We start from the raw sequence: 24,507 nt of genomic DNA, 5'->3' as shown, positions 1-24,507 counted from the left end.
TGAAGGACAATTTGACAGGCAACCTTAGAGGTTTAAAAATAAAACTTGAGATGCTTGAATAGCATGGTTTGTCAGAATCCTTTTCCCAGGGAACTAGAGAGAACAGGTTTAAAGCGAGGAGAGAAATTTAAAGGAGATCTGAAGGGCAAGGGTGGTGAACATCTAGACCGCGCTGTCAGGGGGAGGTGATGGAGACGGATACAATTACAATGTTTAAAAGTAATTTGGACAGATGCACAGTGAGGAAAAAAGTAGATGCGTTCGGGCCTAATGCAGACAATGGTATTAGTGTAGAAAGGCATCACGATTGGCATATGTGAGGTGGGCCTGTTTTTGTGCTGTACACTTACATAATTCTATATTTAGTGAGCACCTGTGTTTACTGCTTTCTGTTGTGCTGTTTAGAAAATATCCTAAACTACAACATCTGTAAATAACTATAAGTGTTTTTACTGCTGATTTGGTGAAATCGAGATTTTTAAAATTTGATGCTTCCTTTGATGCTCATGCAAAAGAGTTCATTTCACTTTCTCAGTCTGGGCCTCTGAACTAATTTACACTAAGTTTAACGTAAGTGAGAAGTTGCTTTCACATTACACCAATACTGTACTGAAGTATGAGTCTGAATGCATAGTAATACACAAGAGTGAGAGAAAATGTGTGAATGTGAAAATAAATCTAAGCCACAAGTCCTTGTAATTTTGAAAATATATTTTATCACCTACCACTGGGTACAGTTATTGTGTTCAAATGTCTCTATCTGTGCTTGTTGACTGGAGACCGTTGCTTTTTTGGTATGTAATTCAATAGGGGAAAGGGTTGCATTTCTATGTGCATCAGAAGAATTCCTTTGTGCTCGCAGGTTAATATTGCTCATATCCCCTATCTTTCTGTTATATTTGATAAAGACGTAGAAAATGGAACGGTACAGTGCAGGAACAACCCACAATGTCTGTGTCGAACATGATGGCAAGATCAACCCTTATCTGCCTGCACATAATCCATATCCCCCATTCCGTGCATATCCATGTGCTAATCCAAAAGATTAACTACTGGCTGGCACTTGCACTTAATTTATTTAGAAAATGCAATGCTTTACACCTAAATGAAAGTATAACATGGTAAATAATTTCACAAATTTGCTACACAATAGCTAAGCATGCATTTGCCTCCATCGCCACCCTGACAGCATGTCTCGGGTTGTTCAGAGCACGTTCCAAATATTTGTGCTTTAGATGTCACTGAGGGGAGAGCAGGTTGAGAAGGAAAAGCTTTTGTTTTGGTTCCACTCCAACCTTGACTGAATTCTAATAGGTTAGACATTTAGACAAGACATCACTGTATTCCTTCCATTGCTCTTAATTTTGCCAGTGTGCTTTCTGTGCTGCCTGAATTCTGACCCTCAGAAATTCGTCATCAAACTGAATCCCATGTTCAAATCATAGCCATGCTCTCCAGTCTCAAGAATGACTAAGAGAAAAATAAAGTGTATGTTTAAAACACATATTTTTCACCTCTCAAGCATTCCTGTAAATAAAACCCAAAACCACAGGATATCCTGAAATAGACTTAATTTTATCTTTTTATGAAAAGCATTTGTCTGCGCTAGTAAAGGCTACTAATTCAGTTTACATTATTTGGCGTAGCAATCCTGGCAACAAAATAGCTCATTTTTTTGAAAATTTGTGGAGATATACAAACCTTGTTCAGGCGATGTTTATGCTATCTTTTTTTACATTTTACCTACTAGCCTTTTAAAAAAAAATCTTTTGCAATTAATCTCCAGTATCATGAAGGTTAAGCAGATGTGCTGAAGTCTATCTGCCATCAGCAGATTATTTCTGCAGCTTCTTGTTTTTGATCCACAACAGTTCAGTAAGATCCTCATGCCACAGGCTCTGTTCCTCTTTGACAGCTATTATTTGGTTCATGCAGAGGAAAAAATATAACTGAGCCATCAGCCATTTATTAAAATAACTACTGGCTGACACTTGCACTTAGCTTTTTGAAAAAGTGGCATGTTTTACACCTAAGTGAAAGTTCTTAGGACCCCTTCGGTCGTGGCTGACCATGGGTGTCTCCAGGGTGCTATTCCCTATATGGACGAAGCCTGTGCGTGACTTTGTTTAACGTGGGGTGACTGGTGCACAGGCAGATCTGGGTCAGGAACCAGTGGCATGGAGTCCAAAATGACCAGAGACCCTTTTATGCTGCAGCCTTCATCCGCCTTCCCAGCTGTTGTGGCGCTCCACTGAGTTCAGCCATCATCCTCCGCCTGTTCCACTGTTGAGGTCTTGTTTGGATTCCTCCCCCTCGACCTTACCGCCATGGGTGGCCTCAACAGAAGCATATCTCCAGACGCCATCACTCTCAGGATCTTGGGTTCACCCAAGTTTCTCCACCACGACAAGGTGACAATTCACGGAATCGTATAATGTGCTAAATAATTTCACAAGATTTGATGCACAAGGTTTGATGCACAATAGCTAAGCATGTTTTTGATGTCACAGATCTTTTCATCTTTATCGATAGTTGGAGGCCATGCCACATGTTTTCACAATTTTTGATGTGAATAACGTTATGCAGTTCTTTACAATAATGATTGTACAAATCTCCAAAACATTTAAAATTGGGTCTCAGTATCACATTTGTAAACAAAATAATAGTATGGTGTAATAAAAAGAGATACTTGGAGCAGTTTGGGCAGCATCAGCAGAGAGAGAAAAAGGAGTTAACTTTTCAAATCAGTGATCACGAGGTCTTCAAAAGTGAGAGAACAACTTTTACAGAGCATATAGATTTGTGGAGAAAACAGTGGATAAGGTTGGAGACTGAGATAATTTGGAAAACGGCTGTTTGTGCGGTCTAAAGGTTGTTGATATATGTTAATCATGGTTGCTGCTCCTCTTCCTCCTCCCTATCCCCCTCCCTCTTCCCCTTCCCCTTCCCCTTTGAATTAAAATAAGCCAGTTTTCCCACTTTTCCAGTTGATGCCATGATCTGAAATGTTATCTTGCAGCATTAATGATGCCAGATGACCACCTCTTAAATAGTTCCTGTTTCTAACATAAGTAGTCTCTGATACTTTGAGCATTGCACTTGTTTTTGCTATCTAACTGTGCCTTCACGGTTTGAGAGGCACTTGTGCATTTGCCTTTATGTTGGTCCCACTGGGGCATCTAATGATTTTACTGAAAATAAGCAAAGGGGGAAATTATCATAACTGTCTTTGATGTTTTGGGTACATTGATCTTTGATGGAAAAATGCCGATATCTCAAACTCTGAAATTAATGAGGGTAAATAATAGTTGGTGTGTATTTTTATTAGGTTTTACAATTTATTTGCAGATGTGTTTTTCTTTAAATATAAAGATCTGAATATAGGTGCATATCATCAAGCAGGTGTTCATTTCCCTTCCCTGCATTGACATCAGGAATAGGATACTATCAATAGAAATATTCTATTTTATAACACAATATTTGACACTTCCCATTGACGAGTGTGCATTTTTTCTTAACATTTTAAGTATCAGCACAGACTTTCTACCCTAAATTCTAAAATTTATTGACAACTCTTCAAAAGAAAAACTGTAGCATTGATAGTTTAAAAAAATTGCTACAGAACAGTAAGCATAATATGTTAGTATGTCCATAAGTATAGAGAACCCGTGCCTGTTGACAGACAGAAATATGAAAGGGCAATGCAAAGGTCATAATATTGTAAATAATTCTGGTTACTAAGGTGAAAGGGAGGCATTGAAATGCTGACAGAGTGCTGTGCAGACCCAAGAGTTTGATCTCCACAATTGGAGGTAAAAAGACTGAACAACTTGAGCATATTAACTTGGAGAGGCACAAAATGTGGAGTATTTCAGGGTCAGGCAGCATCTCTGGAGAAAAGGAATAGGTAATGTATTGGGTCAGGACCCTTCTTCAGACTGAAAGGCAGAAGACCAGAACAAAACAGGGCTGGCAACAGATAACCTCAGGAAGCGTGGAGTCCATAATGGCCCATTGTTGGCTAGGGAAGATCTGCTAATGACACGGATACAAGGATGCGAACAGTGGAACTAGTAGTTCAGTTTAGTTTATTGTCAGTGAAAAGCCTTTGTTGTGTGCTGTCCAGTTAGCAGAAAGACAATACATGATTACAATCGAGCCATTTACAGTGCAGTTCAGCAGTGCTCTCTGGTTGTGGTATGATGATTCAGGAAGGGGAAGGAAAGCAGGAGTTACTTGAAATTTGTGAAAAAATTCATACCGCTTGATTGCTGGTGGAACTTGGAAAGGAATTATTTAAATAGTGACCTTCATGTACAAAGTAATTGATTGTATGCACACTTGACTGTCCATATAAAGTGCAAGTGAGCAGGCAGTAGGCAAGTGAAAGAACAGGTTGAAACCACCAAATGGCAATTTTAGGGCAAGCATGAGAAGATTATTCTTAACACAAAGGGAGATCACATGACAAAAGTTCCCAGAATAAAATAATGCTGGCAAAATTTCAGGAATCAGTTTCATACAGCACTAAAGATGGACTGAGTTTGGAAGAGAGGGAAGTAGTGGGAGCAAGTTGCATTCATGTCTTTGGTTGATGCATGACAACATAATTGACAGATACAAAATGCTGGAGTAACTCGGCAGGTAGGCAGTATCTCTGGAGAAAAGGAATTAGCGCCATTTTGTGTTGGAACCCTTCTTTGGACTGAAAGATAGTGGTTGGCGGGGGTGAGGGGGGGGGGGGTGACTGGAGACGAGAAAAGTCCAGACTGAACATGGGCAGGTGATGTTTCAGGTTGGGACCCTTCCTTAGACTCTGAATATTCCACTCAATCCAATTTGGTCTGAAGAATGGTCCTGGCCCAAAACATCTCCTATGCATGTTCACCAGGTATGCTGCCTGATCTGCCAAGTTACTCCAGCAACTTGGGTCTTTTTTGTAAAGCAGTATCTGCAGTTCCTTGTGCCTCCATTAATCTTCATAACCTCTCTCTCCTTCACTCTCATTTGTCATATAAATTGGCCTTAATGATTTTGTTTCCAGAAGAAACATGCTTAAGCTTTGGAAGAAAATGCTTAAGCTTAATAGATTTGTGCTGGATGAGATGGGATGGGCATGTGTTGGTACTATCATCTTGAAATCAGTATTTCTGTTTCATTTTCCATTTTCTAGGAATTTTGGATTTTCTCAGAATCTAGGGTGGTTCTTTTAATGTAACTAGATTCTGATTTGGTCAAGAAACACGCCACAGATGTCTTCTAGTATTTGTAAGTTGGACCAGTTTCAGGTGGTCAACTATTAGTTGGCTTTGTTGATTATAAGGGAGCCTGATGTGTTTATAAATATTTTATTTTCAACCTTAGGCTTTTCAGTTGACATTCATTGTCTTTCTTGGAGCTTGTTGGAGGTTGGTTCAGTGCTCTGCTTGCAAAGGAACGTATTTTATATCGGTGTGATTGGCAAGTGGAGGAAAAGGCATCAATTAAAAGGTCACTCGGGAAACTAGTAAATTTGGGGAATATACAGAATTTTAAGAGCATATATCAGGGGCAGCCATTGAATAAGACTGAATTTGAATAGCAAGAGTAGTAACTGAAAGTCTGGAGAACTGCTGAAGCTTCTATTGGTGTGGACTTTTCAGCTTGAGTCTCTTTTTTACTTTTCTATTTGAAGCAGTGAGGAACAAGAAGAAAAACCATAAGGTAAAAGATTTGTAATAGGCAAACTAAAAACTAAAAATAGCAACGGTCTTTTTAGTAGGCGTTATCTTATTTGGATCCCCTGTTTATCCATTACTTTGTGTCAGAAGGAGAAGAACCCTTGCATTGATGAAGGAATGTTATTTCAAGAGATGAAGTGTGAAGACGGAAACACTTAAGGAGTAACCTTGAAATCAGTTGAAGTTTCACTTGTGAACCATACTAGTTCGACTTTGCTATAGTTAACTGTGAACAATGCTTGTACGCAATACAACTCTTATTAGTCACGCCAGCTACCATTGCCTGCTCACTTATTGAGAAGCGCTTCAGTTGTGCATCTCATTAATTGTGATATCTGGTTCTTGTAATCCCAGTGTGGGTTTTGATGAATTAGTATTCAACTCTTGTATTTCTAGTGTCATTTATAACGAGGTTTTTCTTGTATTCTTGAATCCTATAGTTTTATGTATTCAAATTAATTACTTTTGATACTGAACAATTGTGGGCAATATAATTAATGAAAGGCTGGAAACTGAAGTCTTTTTCTTCAAAGTTAGGTTTGAAGAATAAAATCTCTACATCTATTTGTTCATTTGATCAGTCTGAAGAAGATTCTGACTGAAACATCATCTGCCCATTTCCCCCCCCCCCCCCCCCCCATCGATGTTATCTGGTCCACTAAGTTACTCCAGCAATTTGTTTTTTATTAGGTGAGTCACGGGATGTGCAGGAAACTTGATCTGAAAGATTAAAGTAGAATTAACTCCTTTTATTATGTATCATTGAGTTGCTGAAGCATATTGTTATATTGTAGAAACCGGGAAGTGCAGATGCTGGTTTACAGAAAAAAAAGACAACACAAAGTGCTGGACTAACTCAGCGGGTCAGCAGTGGGTCTCTGTAGATGCTGCCTGACCTGTTGAGTTAATCTAGCACTTTGTGTCATATTGTTGCTCCAGTTTGGGACAGATAACTCGACAAGAATCTGAAGGGCCTGTCCCACTTAGGCGATTTTTTTCGGTGACTGTCACAGTCATAGCAGATCGCCGAAAAAGCGGCGACTGGACCCCCCCTCCCCCCCCTCCCCCCCCTAGTGTCAACCTGCGTCATCCTGGCGACAACCTACGACAGCACCCACGACAGGAGAAGACAAGCTACGTCAAGCCCACAGTCGCCAAAAAGTTTTCAACATTTTAAAATCCACGGGGGCCAAAAAACGTTACGACTCTTTAGGCGACTTGAGGAGACTACTCACGACCATATAGGCGACCACGTGAAAACAGCCTAGTTGCCTGTAGTCACCGGAAAAATCGCCTGTGGGACAGGGGCATGCGACTTGTATTGTGATTTTGTTGTGTTGCAATAGAAAATTATGCTTCAACACCTTTGGTTTTGGTTAGGTGATGAATTTTACAACTGTTCATTTTTTTTAAAGTTCTGCCTGAAACGGCCTGAAATGCTCAGACCAGTTCTGCCCCCTATACAAGGTAAACAAAAGTGCTGGAGAAACTCAGCGGGTGCAGAAGCATCTTTGGAGTGAAGGAAATAGGCAACGTTTTGGGCCGAAACCCTTCTTCAGACTGCCCCCTATACAGATGGATCGCAATTTGTGTTTGCATGTAGGCAGTCACAGAATCAAGATATTGCTGAGCTATCAGAAATAAACACACTTCCAAGGGTTTGTAGCTGTAGATATGAATTTATACAAAGAAAAATAATATTGAGGTTACTGTATTTTAGCTATGTGCTCTTTTGCCAAATATATGGGTGGGTTCATTCTTGCTTTATGGTATATCCATAAAGTAATAACACTAATAGAGGTAAAATTTGTAAGAAAAGTGAGCAAAGTAAAATTGAGACATCGTAGTTGGAAAGTACTGTCTATGCAGTTTAATTGATATCTAATTTTTATTAAGGTTGCAGGACTGTTTAGTGGGCAATGTCCTGCTCCTACTCCATGCTTCTCTTTACTCTTCCTACGTCAAAAAAATAATTTTGCATGTCAATATTTTCATATTTCGTGAAGCAATTGATTAGTTTAGCTGATAAACCGAGATAAAATTCTTGCCACATGCAGTTATCAAATTGGGCCAGATCCAGCCTCGATCCAATGATCGTAACTGTAGTAGCTACAGAGATGACGAGGTGCAGTAGAAAAGGTTATTGCATAAGATAAGAGCACACAGGGTTGGGGTAATATACTGAATTGGCATGGATGAGGGTATTGGCTAATGAACTGAAATGGGTTTTAGTAATGAGTGGGTTAATGCTGCAACAGTAGAATTGTTCTGTAAATTGAGTAATGGGGAAATAGGTCGAAAAGGCGATACGGTTAAGATTTCCTAACAAATTAACTTGTGACTAATGTGGCATTACTGTGTCACCTTAGGAAAGGCATATTGAGATTACCAATGTTTTCAGTTAAACTGTGGAGAGATTTTAGTTCTCTTAATTGACGTTTGTGAGTTTTTGCTTCCTTTTTACCTTGGGGGAGGGGGGAGGAAGGAATCTTCCCAATATGCCAATTTGAAACACAATTTTAAAAAAATTAAAAATCCATCGTCTCGATAGAGAAACTTCAGTAAATATGGACGAAATTTAATATTGAGTCAACATTTGGAAGCTTATGTAAATGACTTACAAAATATCAATGACTTGTGTAAATGACTTACAAATGACTTACAAAATATCGCAAAGGATTTATTTATATTTTGTACTGGAAATCATAATATTTTTTGCAGAAGTGTAAAATGATCCTGCTCTACAGGCAGTTCCCAGGTTACATTACATTTCTGAGACCTCTCCATAATTTCCCTGCATGTAAAATGTCCACTTTCTTTAGTAACCCATATTGCATCACTCTGCATACACTTGCTTTAATCCAGTTGTTTATCATTTTATTATTGTTTAGGTTAAAATGCTTTAAAAACATATCGGAGAACTTGTGTAAAGTCAAATTTCCGTAATTAGCGTCATTTGTAACCAGGGGAGCATCTGATGATGTGCACTGGTCAAGTAAAATAATTGTTAATCAAATGGCTAATGCATATGAGAGAAATCTCAGTTCCATTCCTTTATGTGCTGTTGCTCTTCCTCGGGTTCTTGCATTTCCCTAATGTCTTACTGCACTTCCTTGTGATCTGTGTCTGGAAATGCATGGCAGCCAGTAGAAGCTCCCTTGAATAAATTGCATATGACTGCCTGTTTGGTGTTTTTTTCCTATTCTGAATAGCAAGGTTGTATTTCAAGTGCAGATTTGAAGACTGTATAGAATGCAGAAGCAGCACTAGTCAAAGTCGTTTTATTCTCTTCGAAGATCACATTCAGATTTTTTTTTTAAATCATTTCCTTTCATCTTCCATGGATTTGGTACATTTACTATAATTTCAAACACTTAAAATGTGTATAACCTCAACTATATCTATGTCAATTCATACATTTATGCGCAATTGTAAGTTAAAGATTCCTGCTGTGGTTGTTTATTCTGGTTGAAATCTTTGAAAATATTCATATTCATCATCAAAAGATCCTTCAACAAACATCCCTATGGGTCACAATTTTCTTAAATCTTTATAAGATCTTGCTTCTGAGTCCTGGGCACCAACAATATATATTGTCTTTAACGCTGCAAAGTGACTGGAAATTTCAAAAAGTGCCATCATGCTTTAAAAACAGCATGTTTTGAATTATACTAAGAGTCCATGGGATGTATCAGATATATTCGATGACAGAAGATGATAAATATATGCACCAGAATGAAACTCCAAGTGGTATGGATGTATGTAAGAGCAGGTACAAATATTATCTGAAACGAAATTATCTTGTCCATCTTTGCATTGCCTCAACTTCTGTATTCCACTGGCAAATGCTTCACTCCTTTGGAACTTCAGGTGGTTAGTATTTTGTTATCACTGAAAGTTTCCCTGAGTTTCTATCAGCTCTTGATAGACATGTTGTTCAATTCTTCAGCATCAGGAAGCGTAGGAGGTGAACACCACCAGTGTAGCTTTGTTTTATCCACCTTAAATACGCGATTTGAAAATTAAATGTATTCAGTCACTAATTTTTTGAAGAGTCCTTAATATTTCTCTGCTGGTTCATGATCAGTTAAGTTCTTCTTGTCCAATACTCGCTGTCATCTTATTCCACGGCGTTCCATGTGGCACGAAAATCAATTGGAAATGCATGTTTAGACCATTTGCTGATTTAAAACAAAATTTTGGGCCTTTTCAGTGAGCCTTTGTCCAAAGATTGGGGTTTCTTCAACATGTTTGAATGCAAACCTTTCATTCTTGCCTCTCCTATTTGTTAAGACAAAATATGCTTTATGCCTACTGAATTACCCATATCTGAGCCTGTATTAAATTGAAATTTTTTTTTTCCTATGACTTGATATCACAGATGATAAGCCCATTTTGTTTTCTTTCAGCAGTTCTTATTTTCTCTCATTTTGTATATGTTATTTGTCTTAGTGTTTGACAACACCACTCTCTTGTATTTTGTAGATTGTTTATTCACCTCTATCATGCGTAGATATAGTTGCTAACCATTTAACTCCCCTTCCGATTCCCACACTGACCTTTCTGTACTGGTCTGCCTCCATGCCAGCGTCAGTCCATGCACAAACTGGAGGAATAACACCTTGTATTTCGCTTACAATCTAACGGTATGAACGTTGAATTCTCCAATTTTAATAACATCTAACTAATGCTCACCCCCGTGCCCAACCTGAACTCCCTCCCATTTCTCTCTTACCACCCCCCCCCCCCCCTCCCCCCCCCAAAAACCTCCTGCTACTTTCCTCCTCCTGACTTCGCAGTCTGGAACTCTTCAAACCTGTCTCGCATCTATTCTCATCTCTGGCCTTTGTTCCAAGCATCTGCCTGACAAAATACCCCCCTTGCCTATGCCAATCTATCACCCGCCGACCCGAACCTTTGTCCTGCCTCTCCCCCATTTCCAGCTTTCTACTCCTCCCACCCCCCCTTCCCTCTACAATTGTTCTGAAGAACAGTCTCGACCTGAAATGTCACCTATCCATATTCGTCACCTCTGCATGTTCTCCAGAGATGTTGCTTGACCTGCTGAGTTACTCCAGGACTTTGTCCTTTTCAGATTCTGATACACAGGATATAAGATGCACTTAACCTCCCTCAGGTCACGCTTATGGATCTTATTGTTGTAAATAAACTTCTGGTTGTCTTTCTTATATGCAGGAAGAAAGATTTTGTATGTATCTTAAAGCCCACCAGTTTATTTAAAGGTTCTTCAGCTCCTGTGTTGTATGAATTGCAATATGTATTGTCTCTTCGAGGAACAATTGAGCAGTTTTCAAATCCAGCATTGAAGTTCACAAATCATGTCATTTCTTTAACTTGAAACGCTGTTTATCTCGCAATTTCAATTTTTATTATTGCATTATTAGTCCCAACTCATTTGTACCTGGCATTCAAGAAGGCACTGGAAACATATGAAAAACAGAAGACAGCAAACTTATTCTCTCGCATTCAGCCACACAACTTAGAATTTGATTCTGGTTATACTTTACTGTTGGCATTTCTGACACATTTTTCTCATTATAAAATCCCACATCAGCTATTAAGATGTTCTTTGTAAACTATGAAAGGTTACATGTGACAGATGTAAAAGGGCGGAGATGCTGGTTAGCAGTCCAAAACTACAACACTTATTCTTTACTGATAAATCCCAAGGAACAATTCAGAGTATGCTTAGATGTTGAAAATATCAAATTTGCTTCCACATTGAGTGGTTTAAGAGGACTAGCATTTATGCATGGAAGGGGAATCTGGATAAGTGTCATTATGGACAAAGAAATTCATATAAAAGCATAGAACTGCTCCAGTGTGGCTGGAGGTTCTTCTGGACATCATGTCCGTGCTAGATCTTGGCTGTGTAACTCAGTCTGTGCTATTCACTTGCAATTGTTTCATAACCCTGCAATTTTTCATATACTCTCAAATATTTATTCATACTTTCAGGCAAGTGCATTCCAGGACATAATTAGTTGTGGCCTAGACTGGGAATTTTATGTTGTATGTTTTATCTAAACCTGCTCAGACTTTGCATACCTATCAGAACTCCTTTTGATTGTTTCTGCTGCAAGGATGCAAAACTACGACTCGCAACTCTTTTTCTGTCATGTGTTACCTCGTCCCTGGAACTATTCTGGTTGATCGTTCTTGCTCGCTGTCCCTCTGGGACTAATTCCTGCAGTGTGGTGACCATAACTAGATGCAACCGTCTAGTTGTGGCCAAACCACTTTTTATCAAAATTCCAACATAACGTGTAGGAATTGACCGCAGATGCTGGTTTAAACCGAAGATAGACAAAAAATGCTGGAGTAACTCAATGGAGCCCGCAGCATCTTTGGAGAGAAGGAATGGGTGAAGTTTCGGGTCAAGACCCTCCTTCAGACTGGAGTTTTCCTTGTCACCGGATGTCTATCTCCAACATAACATATTTGTTCTTGTATTCTATATCCATATATGGCCCAGAGACCCATATGCTTTATTAACTGTTCTCTGTTCTCAACGCCTCCAAAGATGTGTTGAGATGAGGCCCAGCGCAAATTGGCGGAACAGCACCTCATATTTCACTTGGGGAGCTTACCCCCCAGCGGTATGAATGTTGACTTCTCTAACTTCAAGTAGCCCTTGCTTTCCCTCTCTCCATCCCCTCCCCCTTCCCAGTTCCCCCACCAGATTTACTGTCTCCGACTACATTCTATCTCAATCTGGCCCACTCCCTTGACATCAGTCCGAACAAGGGTCTTGACCCAAAACGTCACCCATTCCTTTTTTAGTTTAGTTTTGAGATACAGCGTGGAAAAGAGCCCTTTGGCCCAACGAGTCTGCACCAAACAGCGATCCCCACACATTAACACAATCCTACACACACTAGGGACAATTTACAATTAAACCAATCCAATTAAGCTACATACCTGTATGTCTTTGGAATGTGGGAGGAAATCAAAGATCTCGGAGAAAACCCACTCGGCCACGGGGAGAATGTACAAACTTCATACAGACAGCACCCATAGTCGGGATCGAACGCGAGTCTCTGGTGCTGTGCCACCGTGCTGCCCCTTTTCTCTGGAGATGCTGCCTGTCCTGCTGAGTTACTCCAGCATTTTGTGTCTACCTTGAGATGTTCAGCCAACTTCAAAGACCTTTGCATATATGCATTCAGCTCTGTCAGTTCCTTGATTTCTAGTATAGTGGTACAATTTATGGTTTATCATTTTGCTGTAAAATTTGTCAAAAATAGTTTGCACGTTTGCCTTGACTAAATTTCTGCACATTATTGTAGAAAAACTAGTTACATAACTGTTACGGGAGTGCTTTAGGGGATTGGCCTCAAATTTGGCCAGATTGTAGAGCAATCTAGAGAGATTATCAGATTTGTTTAATCCTCTGAGAACTGCAGAGATTTTGTTTGTTTTTACAGTTTTTTCCTCCCGTCTCGAACAGAATCTCTGTTAGGATGATTTCCACAGGAAACAATTCTTCCTATTTATCCCTTTTATAAAAATGTAAGAACGCAAAATAAAATCGGTAGATGGCCACTGGACCCCCTCAGTTCTGCCTCACCATCTCATGAAATCATTGCTAATCTCTCCCAGATCTCCCCTTCTGCACTAGTTCCCAATCGCCCTCAATTCTCTGATCTTTATTTTAAAAATGTATTTTTCGCTACTCTCAATAATCCAGCCTCCACGGGCGTATGGGAGAAAGAATTCTAGAGACTCAACACCCTATGTAATGTCATTTTTAAATGACTGCCTCCTTATCTTGTGGTCATATTCCCACATTCGGGATTCTCCCACTAGTGGAAACATCTTAATGTGTAGCTATTTTATGTTTCAGTAAAACAATAGAACTTCCACATTTATTCTAATTTATTTAGCTGCTCATAATTTCATCCCAAGAATTAGCCTAGGGTGTTCTTGTGCAAACCAAGGCACCGAGTGTTATAATGCAGGTTAAAGACTGAATTCACTTCTCAGGTGCCGTCTGGAGTCTGATGGTCTGCTAATGATCACTTTTCTGGCTTCTGATGATTCTGACATTAATGATTATGTTCCAACAAGGAGTCAATATCTTTCCTAGATGTTGAAGGAAGCATTTATTGGATTATTATGTTTTTAGTGTTATGTTCAATTAAATATATATATATAAAGCAGGTAGTTTGCCCAATATGTACTTTCCTCTTTAAAGATTAGTTGCAGAGTTGTGCATGGGATTCATTTGGCAGAAAATATTGAACATTTTAACTTTTATAATGCATGCATTTATAACCAATGCACAAGAGTTTGCAGAATGTTTGCTGCTTGTTGTCTCGTGTGTATCCGTTGATAACAGTTCCGAAGCAATTACAGTATTTGTAGTTGACCATTTTGAATATGCAAAACCCATAATCCATTTTCTACATCAGTAAAAGATTATCAGTAGTAACCCAAGTGCCAAGAATGTTTTCTGTAAATTAATTCTGGAATATGAATGAATGTCTTTGCATAGTGAATATTTGTTGTGTCATTTTCATCCTAAATGAGCAATAAAATATCTACTATTTATAGAAAAGTGTATCGTGGAAAATAATTGTAACTTGAGTTCATTTCTTTTCACCTCTATTGCTTCTGAAAAGTGTATAATGTGCTGGAAAGAGATACACATAACTTGTGGTCAGGTCCTCGTGGTTTAGGAGATATCTCTTCAAAATAATTCTTGGAATATGGGTGTTTCTGGAAAGGACAAAGTTTAGTTAAGATGGAAGAACCTCAAAATTGTGAACACTGCCCAGTCCATCATCGCCTCTGACCTCCACACCATCGAAGGGATTTATCGGAGTTGATGCCTCAAAGGCAGACAGCATCATCAGAGACCCACAGCACCCTAGCCACAAACTCATTTCACCCCTGCCATCGGGAAGAAGGTACATGAAAACTCTAACGTCCAGGTTCAGGAACAGCTTCTTCCCTACAGCCATCAGGCTATTAAACACTACAGTAGGCGGTAGGGGGGGGGGGTGGTTTGGTTACCTAAAATTGAAGAATTAATTGTTCATATCGTTGAGTTGTAAGCCACATAGGTGAAATGTGAGGTGCTGTTCCTCCAGTTTGCGTGTGGCCTCACTCTGTCAATGGCATATTAATGTATCTGTGAAGAAACACACTTCTGACTTTGTATTGGAGGTTGTTGCTCATTTAGCTGAAGGTAAACTAGTGTGGTTTTGTTGTCTCCAGGAGCCGTCCTGATAGGTTTCCAACCAACATGATTCTCTGGATACTTTCAAGAGACAGCTAGATAGGGCTCTTAAAGATAGTGGAGTCAGGGGATATGGGGAGAAGGCAGGAACGGAGTACAGATTGGGGATGATCAGCCATGATCACATTGAATGGGGGTGCTGGCTCGAATGGCCTACTCCTGTGCCTATTGTCTTCCAGGTGTGTCCTCCACCAATATGATGATTTTTTTTCTGATCCAGTTTGGTAGGCTCATGGTGTTACTTGATCTGGGTCTTCTTCTTATCGAATCCACATACAAGATTAGAAGTTGTTCAGCCAGAGCTGAATACACTTCGCGGCACCTACATACAACAGTGTCTGTCTTGCACCTCTTGTGCTCTTATACGTGGTGGTGGAAACAGGGCCGCGGCGTGAACGCTCTTGACCCCATTTGATCTGGGTGCATTAACAGGCGTACTGACATGACAGGTTGTTCACTCATTGGGGTACACATTAGAGTAAGTTCAGCTGCATGCACTGAAGGGAATTTAATTTGAAATCCTCGGTTAGTTTAGTTTATTGTCACCGAGGAACAGTGAAAAGCTTTTGTTGTGTGCTAACCAGTCAGCGTAAAGACTACAAATGATTACAATCGAGCCATTCACAGCGTACAGATACATGATAAAAGGAATAATGTGAATAACATTTAGTGCAAGATAAAGGCAAGTAACAGGTGGATGGATACAGGTGAGGGCGGGGGGGGGGGTTGATGGACAGGTGATTGGATAAAGGCCAGAGATGAAAAGCCAGAAGATGTGAGAGAAAAGGATTGAATACTGCATATTGTGAAACTGGAGGAAGAAATGTAGGTAGAAGAGGAGAAATAGATGTGTGCCCAGGTGGGGCATGGGGGGGGGTTGGTAGTTACCTAAATTTGGAGAATTCAGTGTTCATACTTTGTTGAAATATTGTGAATATTTGTGAAATATGAGGTGCTATTCCTCCAGTTTGTGCATGGGTTCCCTGGTAGTCCAGGCCAGAGAGGTCAGCATGGAATTAGGAAGAAGAGATAAAATGGTTAGAAACAGGGAGATCTGGTCGACCTTGATGGATCGAACGCAGGTGTTTGGCGAAATAGTCGCCAAACCTACGTTTAGTCTCACCGATGTACAGGAAGCCAAACCGGGAACAATAGATACGGTTGAGAGGTTAGATCAGGTGCACATCAACGTCTATCATGCCTGGAAGATTACTGGGGATAATGTGATGTGCTGGAAGTTGAAGTATAATCAGGATCTTAGTGATGGGAATGTTGGCCTGGGAGAGATGTGGATCTTCTTTGTGGATTTGGATCTTTGTTGCAGGCAATATTGTTTCCTTCCTGTATTTTGAGATGACTACCTGAATTGTCATTGTCTCAGAAGGTGCAGAAAAGATGCACAAGGATGTTGTCTGGACAGGAGGGCTAGTGTTGAATAGACCGTTTTCCCTGGAGCCGATAGGGCTAATGGATATCTGTGTAGAGGTTGTCAAAATTATGAGGGGCATAGATAGGGTAGATGGTTACGTCTGTTTGCCCAGAGGAGGGCGGTCTAAACCTAGACGATATAGTTTTCAGGTAAGAAGGGAGAGATTTAAGGGAGAACAGAACGACAGGCTTTTTAACCAGAATGGTGGATATATGGAATGAGTTCCCAGGAGAAGTTAGTGCCAGGTTTTGCATGTACATAAAAATAGGACTCTAACATCGCCAGGTTATGGAGTTCTCAGAATATACTGCCAATGAAAAACATACCACCGCACTTTCCTGATCCAAATTTGTAAAGGCATTTGGGGAAACACACAATACTATGAAACCATTACTAAATTGTAGTGCTTTGAAAAGATGACAATCTTATTCTGTTTTATTTTCCTAATAAAAATTAAATTCTATGAAAAATTTTTTATATGCAAACAAAATGATTAAAAATAATAGCATTTCAATGTTCCTTGTGTTATTGCATTGTGATGATGCAGTTGAAACAAAAATAGTTTGTTTAAGGCATTCGATGAGATCATGGTTAATCTTTGACCCAACTCACAAACCTACCAATGCTTGGCATATGTTTTGGTTAAAGGAATTTGTCAATTGTAGATTTAAAATTAACAAATGTTTCAACATAGATTTCAATTTGCAGAAGAGTTTCAAATTTCTGGCAGCCTTTATCTATAGAAGTACTTATTAAGATTGAAGTTGGATGTAGTGGTTCATTATGCATCCGACAACAGTAAAGTTCAGCGAGCAGCTTAACATTATTGTATAAATTGATTCAGAGTTTTGACAGTTAACCTTGATTGGTTTGCGAAATTTATGATAACTGTCGACTTTGAAACAAACTATTGATTGCTCATAATTTTCTTGTGGACCCAGACGTATTTACTCGTGTAGATTAACAGTTGCAAACATTCTGAATACTCAAGCGTACAAGAGGGTTGTTGAACCTTTACCAACCAAAAGTGTGTGTTGTCAGATCAGAATAATAAACCTCCCCTTTGTATTTCTAGCAGGAGAGTCCTATGCTATAAAATGTTGACTTTGAATTGCTTGGAGCTAATGTTGAAGGAATACAGCCCCCCAATAGCATTCTAACTTTGCACATTCCATTACTAAAAAAATACATCCCTGCACTTTCCTGATCCCACTTTGTAAAGGTGCTGGGGAAGCACATAAAACCACGAAACAGGTTTGCTGATCAATCAACCACACACATTTATAAATCATTCATTATGAGAATTATTAAGAAAATGCTACTGGTAAAATCACAAACTTACCAATTTGACAAAGTTAAATTTGGTTCTTGGAATACCAACTTTAAAAGTAGTGACTTTTCTTAAAGTTGATTTACTCTGGGACAGTTGCCACAAAATATTATTTCAACTTCTTTTTGGCAGAATCCAAATTAGATTAAATTAAAGGCATATAGCCATGTTTTCTTCTCTCAGGCAAAATGCGAAATGCTAGCGGAACTCAGCGGATCAGGCAGCATCTGGGGTGGGAATGTACGGAAATTTAAGTAATTACTTGTTAACCATTTTAACTTCTCTTCCCATTCCCATACCAATCTTTCAGTGCTTGGCCGCACGTAAACTGGAGGAATAGTCTTTCATATCCCTGCTGAACTCTCCAAAACTTTGCCTGTCCATTTTCTCCCCAGATGCTGCCTGACACGCCAAGTTCCTCCTGTACTTTGTTTTCAAGATTCCAACATCTGTAATCTCTTGTGCCTCATTCTCTCCTCTTGGGCTTAGATTTTGGGCAGTTGCATTTGCCACAGTATATTGATTTAGTCAAGTACTATTCAACCTCTTCAACCTTGAAAGAAAATTATTTTAGATGTTCAATCGTATTTCTGCATTATGTAAATACATTTTTATGTGAATATTACTGTTTTGTTTCTCAATCCATTTCATTCATCTAATTTCTCTTTTTGTACCTGATTTGATTGGTTTCTGTTGTTACGACTTAATTCTCAACTTGCATTGGTTAGTCCATAGTCATATTACTCTGTATAATCTCAGATGCACTGTTGTGCTTGCATTCCCTTCTCAACTTGTACTTTTTTATGACACCGAATCTTGTAATTGGAGAAAATGCAGGAAAGCTGATGGGGTGTGCCATGTGATACTTCAGCGAAATTTGGCTCAAATATATCAATCATCTAAATGAACATTGGTGCCCCAAGTGGCGTATATTGTGGCTTTAATAAGGCAGTCAAAATTAGTTTCCAGCAGTGCACAGTGACTGTTCCAGATGTACTGACATGAGTGTTACATAAAATATTTTGGTATTTATTGGAGTGCAGTGTCCAAGTATGTGTCGGATACAATTATGTTTGATAATTTGGGGAGTTCTCTTAAGGGTGTTAAATTGATGTGCAAGGAGGTAATGAATGACCAAGTGATGGGTCTCCTTGGACATACTGTGGACTTGTTTTGTTACTGGTTTCCATAGAACTGGGGTGTAACTGCATTTCTGCAAATGTGCGTATTTTGAAATGTTTTTTTCTCTTGATAACACCACCCTCTTTGCTGCAAAAACAGCTTTGTTATATAATTATTAAAGCATTCCTTTAGGTTTAGTTTTATGTGCTATACAATTTCACACACTCACAGATGCAAGAGGCTATCGCGTGCTTGCTGGGTCCATGCAAGAGCAATCTACTGCTCTCTTCCTGCTCTCTCTCTCTCCATACCCCTGCAAATGTTCTCTTTTAAAATACTTTTGCAGTTCCCTTTTGAATGCCATGGTTGAACTTGCCTCCCTTGCTCAACACCAGCAGACTCCAGATTTTCACCATAACCTTTTAAAGAAAAGCTATTGATCCTTGCATCAATTTGGGTTCTTTTAAAAGATCACCTTCATACTGTGACTTCTAGCTCTTGATTCTTCTACTGGTCAGAGCGGCTTCTCTCCATCTACGCTACATTTAATAAACAGATAGTTCTGCTTTAATGTGATAGTTGTGTTCTTAAGAAACCTTGTTATAGAAAATTGCTTAATAAAGACCATTGTGTCTATGGGAGAGGGGGGGGGGGGTCCTGCAGTTATTTTTCCTACAGGATTATCAAAAGTAAAGGGCTTTTTAATACCTAAATTTATATTTATTACTGCAAGCTAAAAATACTTAAGGCTGCATGTTACATTGATTAATGTAACATTGTTCATTGCACAAGTGTCAATAGAAGCGATTAGCATGTCACTTTCAATAACATGCCGTGGTTACATTAGTAGCTGTCTTAAGAGACAATGGTGCCTTGATTACTGCAGGAAGGTTACATGAAAACAAGTTTTGGGTCAGGTTATTTTCTTTCCGCCTGTTAATTCACAAAATAGCTTTTAAGTGGTTCTCTAGTTCTCAATCAAAATTGCGGTATAACCAACTCTGCTTGCATAATGCATATAGTGTTTCCTAAATCATCACTCACTTTGTATCCAGTTAATGTTACTGAAAATAGACACAAAAAGCTGGAGTAACTCAGCGGGACAGGCCGCATCTCTGGAGAGAAAGAATGGGTGACGTTTCCAGTCAAGACCCTTTTTCACACCCTTCAATATTCTGGAAATGTGCATTATAGCAGAATTTATTTTACTTCTATCAGGGTTCCATCTCATTCTTTCCCATTGGAAGTAGAACAGCTCAAGCTTCTCTTGTCCCTACCTGTAATTAGAGTCTCTATCATCCTAGCATAATTTTAATAAATTTCTCTTACAACCTCTCAAAGGCCATTGCATCTTTCTTACGGTAGTGTCTAAACTAATGTTTTACAAATATTCATCATAACTTTCTTTTGCATTATGTGCCTTTGGTGTTAGATGCCTAAGGTCCAAACTTTTTTAAACTGTTCTCTCAGCTTATACTATTTGCTTTCCAACTACATTGCACATAAGGAAAACATTAGTCTGACATTGGGAAATCAGATGATCCTGAAATATTGCGGTTTGTTTCGTTCATTTAAAAATAGTGCTTAAAAGTTGTTCCTGGGAGCTATTGTGTTTTCATATTTCTTTGTGATATTTGGCCCATCGGTCTCTTCGGGCTCAGTGGGAAATCCCTTTTTCCAGTTAATTGCAGGGAGAATCTGTTACATAGAAACATAGAAACATAGAAATTAGGTGCAGGAGTAGGCCATTTGGCCCTTCGAGCCTGCACCGCCATTCAATATGATCATGGCTGATCATCCAACTCAGTATCCCGTACCTGCCTTCTCTCCATACCCTCTGATCCCCTTAGCCACAAAGGTCACATCTAACTCCCTCTTAAATATAGCCAATGAACTGGCCTCGACTACCCTCTGTGGCAGGGAGTTCCAGAGATTCACCACTCTCTGTGTGAAAAAAGTTCTTCTCATCTCATTAATTCTATGCAGACGGCACTGGAGATCAGGATCTTTCATTTCACTGCACATCTCATATGTGTACGTGACAAATAAACATGACTTGACTTGACTTGGATTCTGAACCTGAGTCACCGGAGGAAGACAGCACTCATTCTAGTTACACCATTGTACAGTCTGATTTGAATGTCTCGTTTATTGAACACCATTTCTTCTTCAATTCACAAATTTATTTTCACATAATTCTATTGGAACTGCTGTACTGACGCTGAAAAATATAATGTGTTGCAGTGCAACTTTTGGAAAAGATATGTATCTAAGTGTTTATTTTGTTTCATTTTAAGGCTCATCATGACAACAGAAATTAGCTTGAGTGCTGCCACAGGAAATCCACAGCAGCCAAGTTCTGAACAAGAGCCTCCCAAGTTTGACAAACCGGAAAGTCAGCCAAAGGAGAATCAGCAGTTGGAAGAGGTGGTGGACAAGCAAGCGGGTGGAGACCAGAACACGCCAACAACACCAGTCAATGGTATTCCAACCAACAAAGAGGAGGCAGCGAAGGAGCAGTCATCCGGTAGTAAAGGCTTGTCTCGTTTCTTGCCTGGCTGGTTTAAAAGACCCAAGTCTCAGATTTCAGAAGAGGAAAGTGGAAAGGAGGTTGGTGTCGCTTCTGAACCCAGCAACGCAATACCAGAGCAACCACTAGATTCGATAAAGCAAACAGAAGAAGGCGAATTAGTTGAGCAAGGAGCACCTATCGCAGATCAGGAGCTGGATGATAACATTGACGAAGAAGCAACATTAGATTTGCATTCTGTTAGCAGTGCTGAAACTCAGGTAATTGGTACTTTTATTAGAATACATTTGTGCTTAATAGCCACATGATGTAAAAATGTATTTGATTGTTTTAAGTCTGGTCGTGCATGCAGTGGGAACTTTTTGTTGCCACAAAGCAATGCTCCATCCACAATTGCACTAACTACTCTGCAATAGCAATATCGTGCAAAAGAAATCTAAATCGGTGGAATGTTCCTCCGTGTGGAGCAATTGCTTTCTTTGAATTGAATGAAACTTTGGCTCAAGCTCTATAATGTTGAAATAAATACCATATGCATTGTAGCCAAGCTACTGGGGGAATAGCTTTCATTACATATCAAAAATTTAACTCGTTATCAATGTTAGTTAAAATTATAATTTAAAAGTATTCTTGAATTTTCTCACCTGCTGCCATTTTTGTTTACCATTTTACCCTTGAATAGATGTAATGTATGTTAACATTGCAAGTCACTTTTAGACAGTTGCTTCTGTTTTGCAAGTTTGCAAGACTAATATTTGTCCTCTATGCAATCAGAAGTTTGATTGAAAAGAAACCTCATAAAATGGTGCAAAATCAATAAGACTTGAGAGAAGAATGAACCTTTTCGTACATCTTTTAAAAATTGCTACTCATTTTAAATAACTACACCCATAGGTGGGCTATAGGTCCTTGATAAATGATGATTAAACCAAGATCATCCGCATAGCTACAGGGCTTAATGATTGGGATAAGGAGGGTTTTTTTCCATTTCAAGAATGGTTTTGGATGGATACTAGTTTCTCCATCCATTTATCAGAATAATTGTGTTTATTTTAGTGCACAGCTTGTAAAGTTTTACCTGTGGATGAGAGCTTTACTGATGATTTACTGATAAATGTGGAAAATAAATATTTAAAAATAGAATACCTTTTTATTTTGTCATTATTGAACTAGAGTTCACCTGATCAAAACAATGCAGTGAAAATTATAGCCTATGGACAATGGCAACGCTTGCTAATGATGGTTAGCTCAAAAATCTACCTGTGAATCTCAAGAAATAGATTCCTTTTTGTCTTGGATCATATTTGTTTTTTCCCCATCAGAGTTGCGATTGATTTTAGTGGTGTTGTCTTATTTAAATCTGAAGGTCATTTGTCAATTATCGCTCTTTAAAGTATATTAATTTAACTGTAAAAAGAAATGTGATCCTCAGGGCTGAAGACTCCTGAAATTCACGTGATAATTTGTAACAGTTGCTTAACAATTTTGTTTATGTTACAGCCAGCCCAAGAGGAAAAAGAAGATATTGGCCCAGAAAAGGATTCTGAAGTTAAGGATGAAGTAAAGCTAGATGTTACTGAGGAAAAAACTGAAAGTACAGAGTTAAAAACCAGTAAGGATTTAAAACCACCACTCAAGGTTGCCAAAAAATCAAAAACCATGCATTGTAAGGTGACTCTTTTGGATGAAACTGAATTTCAGTGTGATGTTGAGGTAAGAATAATGCACTCTTTCTTGCATTTAATATTTTCTCTGTGGCTTTCAACTGATGACTAAGATTTTAGGTGTCAACTTGGCCAGGGAGGTTCATAGATACTTCTAAAACCTTGTAACCAAAAGGGGGTCTGCCCAGTAATAGTCTGCATTGAAGATAAACTTCAAAGCAATATGTGTGAAACAAATTTTCATTTGTTTTCCCGCCTACTCTTTGGTCGTACTGCACTGTTCTCCAACTGAGAGGATGGGAGGATAACCTGCCTCCAGGTATTTGCACCATTTAACTAGCCACTAGGTGTGCAAGAATGCTCTGGGGTGTTCCACTCTTTTTCTAATCCTCTCTTCACAAAATCTTCTGCACCTTTGGTTTGCAATTTCTCTGTTGTAAACTTAAATGCTTAATCACTATTTGATGAGTTATATGAGAGAGGTTCTGCAGTGTGGTGGGACACCAGCTCACTATCATGAGTCTAGCCACCTTATTTTAGCAGAGAACCACAAATGAACTGCCAAGACCTACACTGTAATAAACTGGCGGGTTTGAAAAAGGTTTGAGAGCAGAATAGCTTAACCTGCCATGGATGAACTAACTATAAGGCTGGGATTGAAAGCAGGAGAAAAATACTGATTTTGTTTATGGCAATTTTGTCTTATCTTTATGTTTCTGGGAAAGAATCTGTAGGCTTTCAGTGGTAAAGTCACTTGTCTCAAAAAATAATTTTGCAGTGTTGTTACACACAAGTTGGTTATTTTGCATCAAATGCAGGTAAGCAATTTTCAAAAATAGCAAGAATGAATTTCTATCCAATATAGATAGTTTGGTTTTTCTAGAGCATGTTAGTTTTTCGTGAACTAGACGTCTGAGCCTAACCTTCCTTTGATTGTCAGTGGATGCAAAACCCCAGAGCTGAACTGCCCACACAGTGCATTATAGCTGCTTGAAGTGCTCTTAGCATGGCCGAACAGTGGGTCCTATCTAATCGTAATATCCAGGGAGATGCATTAATGTTGCCAGTTGACGGGAGTCTGTTTAAATACAAAAGCTAAATGTCATTCTAAAAAATAAAAAATCTGACTTGACAAAGGGATGATAGTAATCATTGACAAAGTCACCCCAATCATTGTTGTCACCAGGCTTAATTGTATATTGGCAAGTTGCAGATTACTTAAGTGCTGTATTCTCAGATGCTACAACAAACAATGCTTTATTTCAGTATTGTATTACTCAAGGTACTGTTGCTGGAACAAAATCTTTACTTGCACCGCCAATTGTTGTTCACAGTTTAAATGGGCGCTGTAATAGAAATTGCACTATAAATTATGCTTCTCCAAAACCTAGTGACAACATGTGTAATTACACAGCAATAATGCATGTGCAATACTTGATGATGTTGT

The 24,507-nt window shown here is 39.0% G+C and overlaps 1 protein-coding gene across 15 annotated transcripts in view; it reads left to right on the top strand.

The window, feature by feature from the left end:
• LOC116988342 (protein 4.1-like) overlaps positions 1–24,507 on the top strand; it is a 102,536-nt gene that overhangs the window by 23,478 nt on the left and 54,551 nt on the right. For 14 of the 15 annotated variants that reach the window (XM_033044947.1, XM_033044948.1, XM_033044961.1 and 11 more), the window contains 2 exons: positions 21,164–21,656; positions 22,897–23,109. In XM_033044947.1, coding sequence (XP_032900838.1) covers positions 21,171–21,656; positions 22,897–23,109 — 699 coding nt within the window. In that variant the 5' untranslated portion in view covers positions 21,164–21,170. The remainder of the gene's footprint in view (positions 1–21,163; positions 21,657–22,896; positions 23,110–24,507) is intronic. The other variant, XM_033044960.1, reaches the window with a different exon arrangement.

The sequence above is a fragment of the Amblyraja radiata genome, chromosome 27 (genome assembly GCF_010909765.2).
Source record: "Amblyraja radiata isolate CabotCenter1 chromosome 27, sAmbRad1.1.pri, whole genome shotgun sequence".
NCBI classification, from domain to species: domain Eukaryota; kingdom Metazoa; phylum Chordata; class Chondrichthyes; order Rajiformes; family Rajidae; genus Amblyraja; species Amblyraja radiata.
The sequence above is the reverse complement of the archived record's forward strand: the minus strand, read 5'-3'. Positions and strand labels throughout refer to the sequence as shown.